The sequence below is a fragment of the Oncorhynchus gorbuscha genome, unplaced genomic scaffold (genome assembly GCF_021184085.1).
Source record: "Oncorhynchus gorbuscha isolate QuinsamMale2020 ecotype Even-year unplaced genomic scaffold, OgorEven_v1.0 Un_scaffold_10393, whole genome shotgun sequence".
NCBI lineage: Eukaryota > Metazoa > Chordata > Actinopteri > Salmoniformes > Salmonidae > Oncorhynchus > Oncorhynchus gorbuscha.
The window spans coordinates 1,215-11,188 of record NW_025753170.1 but is presented as its reverse complement, the minus strand read 5'-3'; the positions used below and the strand labels follow the sequence as shown (position 1 = coordinate 11,188).

Below are 9,974 nucleotides of genomic sequence, written 5' to 3'. Positions count from 1 at the left end.
TCTGCATCCCTCACTCTTCTCCTCTTCATCCCTCACTCTCCCCCTCTCCATCCCTCACTCTCCCCCTCTCCATCCCTCACTCTCCCCCTCTCCATCCCTCACTCTCCCCCTCTCCATCCCTCACTCTCCCCCTCTCCATCCCTCACTCTCCCCCTCTCCATCCCTCACTCTTCCCCTCTCCATCCCTCACTCTCCCCGTCTCCATCCCTCCACTCTCCCCTCTCCATCCCTCACTCTCCCCCTCTCCATCCCTCACTCTTCCCTCTCCATCCCTCACTCTCCCCTCTCTCCATCCCCCACTCTCCCCCCTCTCCATCCCTCACTCTTCTCCTCTCCATCCCTCACTCTCCCCCTCTCCATCCCTCACTCTCCCCCTCTGTTTTTCTCTCTCCATGTATCTCTGCTCTTCCAGCCCTGTGTGACCCTGCTTCCAGGACATATAAACTCATTCTGAGAAAATATATTCATATATGAAGTTTAAATGCATTTCTTATCAATAATGTCTTTAGTAAAACTCAATAAAATGTTCAAAATCCAAGGTGTGGTGGCCACCGAAAACATCTCTCCTTTGTTTAAAAAAAAAAGTTCCTCTTTCTTTCTTTCGCTCTCTTTCTCGTGTTCCGATTGGGGGAAACAGTCGACCAACAATTTTGCAGTCAAAACAGGAAACAGGAAGCTGTGAGCAGGAAGCTGGAGCTGCTGCTGTGTGCGACGCACTCTGTGATCCCCCTCAGAGGTGGCTCTCTGATTCGCTCCTGTCCGAGGCTCCATTGGTTCCATTGGTTCCGTGGGTCCCGTTCTCCATTGGAAAGCAGGACAGGGCCAGACCGTGGACGGTCAGGTTACTCTCGTTCAGCCTCCTGACGCGGAATGTCTCATAGTGGATGTTGTGGGTCACGTCCTTCAGGTCCTGCAGGTGGGACCTTTCAGGAAACACAGACAAACGCAAAAACATTAATTTATTTGCATGTTTATTTATGTAAATAGGTTCAAATATATAATGTTGTAGACAAAAACACAAACAGCATCAGGGCAGATAGACAGCTGAACAACAGATGATTAAGGACAGACAGCTGATATGAAGGATGATGAAGGACAGACAGCTGATATGATGAAGGACAGACAGCTGATATGAAGGATGATGAAGGATAGACAGCTGATATGATGAAGGATAGACATCTGATATGAAGGATGATGAAGGATAGACAGCTGATATGATGAAGGATAGACAGCTGATATGATGAAGGATAGACAGCTGATATGGATGATGAAGGATAGACAGCTGATATGATGGATGATGAAGGACAGACAGCTGATATGATGAAGGATAGACAGCTGATATGATGGATGATGAAGAATAGACAGCTGATATGATGAAGGACAGACAGCTGATATGATGAAGGATAGACAGCTGATATGATGAAGGATAGACAGCTGATATGATGAAGAATAGACAGCTGATATGATGAAGGATAGACAGCTGATATGATGAAGGATAGACAGCTGATATGATGAAGGATAGACAGCTGATATGATGAAGGATAGACAGCTGATATGATGAAGGATAGACAGCTGATATGAAGGATGATGAAGGATAGACAGCTGATATGATGGATGATGAAGGACAGACAGCTGATATGATGAAGGATAGACAGCTGATATGATGAAGGACAGACAGCTGATATGATGAAGGATAGACAGCTGATATGATGGATGATGAAGGACAGACAGCTGATATGATGAAGGATAGACAGCTGATATGATGAAGGATAGACAGCTGATATGATGGATGATGAAGGACAGACAGCTGATATGAAGGATGATGAAGGACAGACAGCTGATATGATGAAGGACAGACAGCTGATATGATGGATGATGAAGGACAGACAGCTGATATGATGGATGATGAAGGACAGACAGCTGATATGATGGATGATGAAGGACAGACAGCTGATATGATGGATGATGAAGGACAGACAGCTGATATGAAGGATGATGAAGGACAGACAGCTGATATGAAGGATGATGAAGGATAGACAGCTGATATGATGAAGGACAGACAGCTGATATGATGGATGATGAAGGACAGACAGCTGATATGATGGATGATGAAGGACAGACAGCTGATATGAAGGATGATGAAGGACAGACAGCTGATATGATGGATGATGAAGGACAGACAGCTGATATGATGGATGATGAAGGACAGACAGCTGATATGATGGATGATGAAGAATAGACAGCTGATATGAAGGATGATGAAGGACAGACAGCTGATATGAAGGATGATGAAGGATAGACAGCTGATATGATGAAGGACAGACAGCTGATATGATGAAGGACAGACAGCTGATATGAAGGATGATGAAGGACAGACAGCTGATATGATGGATGATGAAGGATAGACAGCTGATATGATGAAGGACAGACAGCTGATATGATGGATGATGAAGGACAGACAGCTGATATGATGGATGATGAAGGATAGACAGCTGATATGATGGATGATGAAGGATAGACAGCTGATATGATGAAGGACAGACAGCTGATATGATGGATGATGAAGGATAGACAGCTGATATGATGGATGATGAAGGATAGACAGCTGATATGATGAAGGACAGACAGCTGATATGATGGATGATGAAGGATAGACAGCTGATATGATGAAGGACAGACAGCTGATATGATGGATGATGAAGGACAGACAGCTGATATGATGGATGATGAAGGATAGACAGCTGATATGATGAAGGACAGACAGCTGATATGAAGGATGATGAAGGACAGACAGCTGATATGATGAAGGACAGACAGCTGATATGATGGATGATGAAGGATAGACAGCTGATATGATGAAGGACAGACAGCTGATATGAAGGATGATGAAGGACAGACAGCTGATATGATGAAGGACAGACAGCTGATATGATGGATGATGAAGGATAGACAGCTGATATGATGAAGGACAGACAGCTGATATGAAGGATGATGAAGGACAGACAGCTGATATGATGAAGGACAGACAGCTGATATGATGGATGATGAAGGATAGACAGCTGATATGATGGATGATGAAGGACAGACAGCTGATATGAAGGATGATGAAGGATAGACAGCTGATATGATGAAGGACAGACAGCTGATATGATGGATGATGAAGGACAGACAGCTGATATGATGGATGATGAAGGATAGACAGCTGATATGATGAAGGACAGACAGCTGATATGAAGGATGATGAAGGACAGACAGCTGATATGATGAAGGACAGACAGCTGATATGATGGATGATGAAGGATAGACAGCTGATATGATGAAGGACAGACAGCTGATATGGTGGATGATGAAGGATAGACAGCTGATATGATGGATGATGAAGGACAGACAGCTGATATGATGGATGATGAAGGACAGACAGCTGATATAATGGATGATGAAGGATAGACAGCTGATATGATGAAGGACAGACAGCTGATATAATGGATGATGAAGGATAGACAGCTGATATGATGAAGGACAGACAGCTGATATGAAGGATGATGAAGGACAAACAGCTGATATGATGAAGGGTAGACAGCTGATATGATGGATGATGAAGAATAGACAGCTGAGGTGAAGGGATGATGAAGGACAGACAGCTGATATGATGAAGGACAGACAGCTGATATGAAGGATGATGAAGGACAGACAGCTGATATGAAGGATGATGAAGGATAGACAGCTGATATGATGAAGGATAGACAGCTGATATGAAGGATGATGAAGGACAGACAGCTGATATGATGAAGGACAGACAGCTGATATGATGGATGATGAAGGATAGACAGCTGATATGATGGATGATGAAGGACAGACAGCTGATATGATGAAGGACAGACAGCTGATATGATGGATGATGAAGGACAGACAGCTGATATGATGAAGGACAAACAGCTGATATGATGAAGGGCAGACAGCTGATATGATGGATGATGAAGGACAAGACAGCTGATATGGAGTGAAGGACAGAATGATATGATGAAGGACAGAGGCTGATATGAAGGGGATGATGAAGGACAGACAGCTGATATGATGGATGATGAAGAATAGACAGCTGATCAACAGATGATGGAGGCCTGGGACCTCTAGACCACCCCAGGCAGCATGTGGTCCAGAGGCAGAGGCCTTGGACCTCTAGACCACCCCAGGCAGCATGTGGTCCAGAGGCAGAGGGCCTTGACCTCTAGACCACCCCAGGCAGCATGTCCAGAGGCAGAGGCCTGACCTCTAGACCACCCCAGGCAGCATGCGGTCCAGAGGCAGAGGCCTCACCTCTAGACCACCCCAGGCAGCATGTGGTCCAGAGGCAGAGGCCTGACCTCTAGACCACCCCAGGCAGCATGCGGTCCAGGCAGAGGCCTGGACCTCAGACCACCCCAGGCAGCATGCGGTCCAGAGGCAGAGGCCTGACCTCTAGACCACCCCAGGCAGCATGTGGTCCAGAGGCAGAGCTTCCTAGGACTCACCCCAGGCAGCATGTGTGGTCCAGAGGCAGAGGCCTTGACCTCTAGACCACATGCTGCCTGGGGTGGTCCAGGCAGAGGCCTGGACCTCTAGACCACCCCAGGCAGCATGTGGTCCAGAGGCAGAGGCCTGGGACCTCTAGACCACCCCAGGCAGCATGTCCAGAGGCAGAGAGCCTGACCTCAGACCACCCCAGGCAGCATGCGCGTCCAGGGCAGAGGCCTGACCCTCTAGACCACCAGGCAGGTGTACAGTAACTGGAACTCACCTAATCAGCAGATCTCTCAAGTTGGTAAACTCACAATGTGCCACGTTTTCAACTATGGACATACAGAATAGAACAGACTGATTAAAACAGGTTCAAATCAGCTGCACCACATCCATGGAACACCAGCCCTTTGCCTCTCTCTCTCTCTCTCTCTCTCTCTCTCTCTTCTCCCTCTCTCTCTCTCTCTCTCTCTCTCTCTCCTCTCTCTCTCTCCTCTCTCTCTCCTTCCTCCTCTCTCTCTCTCTCCTCCTCCTCTCTCCTCTCCTCTCTCCTCTCTCTCCTCCCTCTCTCTCTCTCTCTCTCTCTCCCTCTCTCTCTCTCTCCTCTCTCTCTCTCTCTCTCTCTCTCTCTCTCTCTCTCTCTCTCAACACGTGTCTGCTTCCTGCTCTGCAACTTCCTCATTACTAACGCAGAGGGCAGGAAGCACATGACTCCAGATTGAAACTGTATTGGGATATGATTTTTTATTTAACCTGGCCTGTCAGTTAAGAACCAGTTCTTATTTAATAATGCACATTATTACTATTAATACTACTCATATGTATATTACTACTACTACTCATTATGCATATTATTACTACTACTACTACTCATTATGCATATTATTATTACTACTACTACTCATTATGTATATTATTATTACTACTACTCATTATGCATATTATTACTACTACTACTCATTATGTATATTATTATTATTACTACTACTCATTATGCATATTATTATTAATACTACTCATTATGTATATTATTATTATTACTACTACTCATTATGTATATTATTATTAATACTACTCATTATGTATATTATTACTACTACTACTCATTATGCATATTATTATTATTACTACTACTCATTATGCATATTATTATTACTACTACTACTCATTATGTATATTATTATTACTACTACTCATTATGCATATTATTACTACTACTACTCATTATGCATATTATTATTACTACTACTCATTATGCATATTATTATTACTATTACTACTCATTATGTATATTATTATTACTACTAATTAATATATATTATTATTTACTTATTACTTACCATTATGTATATTATTATTACTACTACTAATTAATATGTATATTAATAATACTACTACTACTACTCATTATGTATATTACTATTACTACTACTACTCATTATGTATATTATTATTACTACTACTACTCATTATGTATATTATTATTACTACTACTCATAATGCATATTATTATTACTACTACTCATTATGTATATTATTATTACTTACTACTAAATATGTATATTATTATTACTACTAATTCATTATGCATATTATTACTACTATTTCACTCATTTGCATATTATTACTACTACCATTATGCATATTATTATTACTATTACTACTCATTATGTATATTATTATTACTAATACCATTATGCATATTATTATTATTATTACTACTCATTATATATTATTTATTACTACTAATTATTTATGCATATTATTATTACTACTACTCATTATGCGTATTTATTATTACTTACTACTCATTATAAGTATTATTATTGACACACCATTACATATTATTATTTACTACTACTCATTATGCATATTATTATTACTACTACTCATTATGCATATTATTATTACTACTAATTAATATGCATATTTATTATTATTATTACTACTACTACTCATTATGCATATTATTATTTACACATCATTATGCATATTATTATTACTACTACTACTTATTATGCACATTATTATAATTACTACTACTAACTCATTATGCATATTATTACCACTACTCATTATGCATATTATACTTACTACTACTACTACTCATTATGCATATTATTATTACTACTACTACTTATTATGCACATTATTATAATTACTACTACTAACTCATTATATATATTATTACTACACTAATTACATATTATAATTACTACTACTACTACTCATTATGCTGATATTATTATTACTACTACTACTTATTACACATTATAATTACTACTACTACTCATTATGCATATTATTACTAGTAATGCAAACACACCTCCCCATGATAATGTATTGATAATGTAAACACACTCACCCTCTATGATGCCCCATTTGGTTTTCCTGCCCAGGACCTTGTTCCCGTTTACCTGGTTCTTGTCTGTCCCCACCACCGCAACGGAATGCTTCTGCACACAGAATACAAGGAGAGGGTGAAGGTAAGAGGGAGTACCAGGAGAGGACCAGACAGGGAAAGGTAAGAGGGGAGTACCAGAGAGGACCAGGAGAGGGGAAAGGTAAGAGGGGAGTACCAGAGAGGGCCAGACAGGGGAAAGGTAAGAGGAGTACCAGAGAGGAATACCAGGAGAGGAGTACCAGGAGAGGAGTACCAGAGAGGACCAGAGGGAAAGGTAAGAGGGGAGTACCTGGTAGGAGAGGACCCAGAGAGGACCAGACAGGGGAAAGGTAAGAGAGGAGTACCAGGAGAGGACCAGACAGGGGAAAGGTAAGAGGGGAGTACCAGGAGAGGACCAGGAGAGGGAAAGGTAAGAGGGGAGTACCAGGAGAGGACCAGACAGGGGAAAGGTAAGAGAGGAGTACCAGGAGAGGACCAGGAGAGGACCAGAGAGGGGAAAGGTAAGAGGGGAGTACCAGAGAGACCAGGAGAGGGGGTAAGAGGGGAGTACCAGGAGAGGAACCAGGAGAGGGGAAAGGTAAGAGGAGGGCCCAGGAGAGGACCAGACAGGGAAAGGTAAAGAGAGGAGGACCAGAGAGGGGAAAGGTAGAGGAGGAGTACCAGGAGAGGACCAGGAGAGGGGAAAGGTAAGAGGGGAGCACCAGGAGAGGAATACCAGGAGAGGAGTACCAGGAGAGGAGTACCAGGAGAGGACCAGGAGAGGGAAAGGTAAGAGGAGTACCCAGGAGAGGACCAGACAGGGAAAGGTAAGAGGGGAGTACCAGAGAGGACCAGGAGAGGGGAAGGGAGAGGGGAGTACCAGGAGAGGACCAGGAGAGGGGAAAGGTAAGAGAGGAGGACCAGAGAGGGTGAAGGTAAGAGGAGTACCAGGAGAGGGTGAAGGTAAGAGAGAAGTACCAGAGAGGACCAGAGAGGACCAGACAGGGGAAAGGTAAGAGAGGAGTACCAGAGAGGACCAGGAGAGGGAAAGGTAAGAGAGGAGTACCGGAGAGGGTGAAGGTAAGAGGAGTACTCAGGAGAGGGTGAAGGTAAGAGAGAAGTACCAGGAGAGGACCAGGAGAGGACCAGACAGGGGAAAGGTAAGAGAGGAGTACCAGAGAGGACCAGACAGGGAAAGGTAAGAGGGGAGTACCAGAGAGGACCAGGAGAGAGGGGAAAGGTAAGGGGAGTACCAGGGAGGACCAGGAGAGGGGAAAGGTAAGAGGAGTACCAGGAGAGGACCAGACAGGGAAAGGCAGAAGGGGATACCAGAGAGGGAATACCAGGAGAGGAATACCAGGAGAGGACCAGACAGGGAAAGGTAAGAGAGGAGTACCAGGAGAGGAGTACCCAGGGACAGGAGTACCAGGAGAGGTGGACCAGGAGAGGAGGACCAGGAGAGGACCAGACAGGGGAAAGGTAAGAGGGAGTACCAGTGAGAGGAATACCAGGAGAGGAGTACCAGGAGAGGAGGACCAGGAGAGGAGGACCAGGAGAGGACCAGACAGGGGAAAGGTAAGATAGGAGGACCAGGAGAGGAGTATCAGGAGAGGAGGACCAGGAGAGGAGTACCAGGAGAGGAGGACCAGGAGAGGAGGACCAGGAGAGGAGGACCAGGAGAGGAGGACCAGGAGAGGAGGACCAGGAGAGGAGTATCAGGAGAGGACCAGAAGAGGAGGACCAGGAGAGGAGGACCAGGAGAGGAGGACCAGGAGAGGAGGACCAGGAGAAGAGGACCAGGAGAAGAGGACCAGGAGAGGAGGACCAGGAGAGGAGGACCAGGAGAGGAGGACCAGGAGAGGAGTATCAGGAGAGGAGTATCAGGAGAGGACCAGAAGAGGAGGACCAGGAGAGGAGGACCAGGAGAGGAGGACCAGGAGAGGAGGACCAGGAGAGGAGTATCAGGAGAGGACCAGAAGAGGAGGACCAGGAGAGGACCAGGAGAGGAGGACCAGGAGAGGAGGACCAGGAGAGGAGTACCAGGAGAGGAGTATCAGGAGAGGAGGACCAGGAGAGGACCAGGAGAGGAGTTGACACCAAACGCTGGTCCTAGATCTATACTGTAATGTGCTTTGGCCAGTGAGTGCCTTTGACTATCGCTGCTAAACTGCTTACAAGTGTGACTTGTAAAATGTGTGTGTGTGTGTGTGTGTGTGTGTGTGTGTGTGTGTGTGTGTGTGTGTGTGTGTGTGTGTGTGTGTGTGTGTGTGAGCGTATGCGCGCACGCTGGTGTGTGTGTGGATACGTGCGCACATGGTTGAATGTTTGTGTGTTTGCGTGTGAATTCCTGCACGAATGCTTGTATGTGCGTCTGTGTGTGTGTCTGTGTCTGTGTGTGTGTGTCTGTGTCTGTGTCTGTGTCTGTGTGTGTGTGTGTGTGTGTGTGTGTGTGTGTGTGTGTGTGTGTGTGTGTGTGTGTGTGTGTGTGTGTGTGTGTGTGTGTGTGTGTGTGTGTGCTGTGTGTGTGTGTGTGTGTGTGTGTGTGTGTGTGTGTGTGTGTGTGTGTGTGTGTGTGTGTGTGTGTGTGTGTGTGTGTGTGTGTGTGTGTGTGTGTGTGTGTGTGTGTGTCTGTGTGTGTGTCTGTGTGTGTGTGTGTGTGTGTGTCTGTGTGTGTGTGTGTGTGTGTGTGTGTGTCTGTGTGTGTGTGTGTCTCACCCTGATCTTGTCGTTGAGTATCCTGTCCTCTGGATCTTCGTCGTACTCCGTCTGAGGGTAGACTCGGATCCCATTGGCCTTCAGGTCCTGTCTTATCTACACAGGGGTCAGATGGCAGGGGTTACAGGGGTCATTCAGAGGTCATGAGGTCAACATGATGACACAGATGTGTACATGCTACTATTGTGTACGAGTGTCCCTGTTCCTGGAGAACCACCCTCCTGTAAGGTTTTAACTCCAACCCTGTTCCTAGAGAGACACCTTCCTGTAGGTTTTAACTCCAACCCTGTTCCTGGAGAGACACCCTCCTGTAGGTTTTAACTCCAACCCTGTTCCTGGAGAGCTACCCTCCTGTAGGTTAGAACTCCAACCCTGTTCCTGG

General features: G+C 45.1%; 1 protein-coding gene across 1 annotated transcript; it reads right to left on the bottom strand.

Moving 5' to 3' along the window:
• Nucleotides 1-372: 372 nt before the first annotated feature.
• On the bottom strand, nucleotides 373-9,688 carry LOC124030303 (neuronal-specific septin-3-like; the record flags this gene model as incomplete). Its single annotated transcript, XM_046341697.1, has 4 exons — nucleotides 373-923; nucleotides 4,775-4,826; nucleotides 6,860-6,950; nucleotides 9,593-9,688. Coding segments are annotated over 4 exons (432 nt in total), but the record flags the coding sequence as incomplete, so codon positions are not given.
• Between the last annotated feature and the right edge of the window lie 286 nt (nucleotides 9,689-9,974).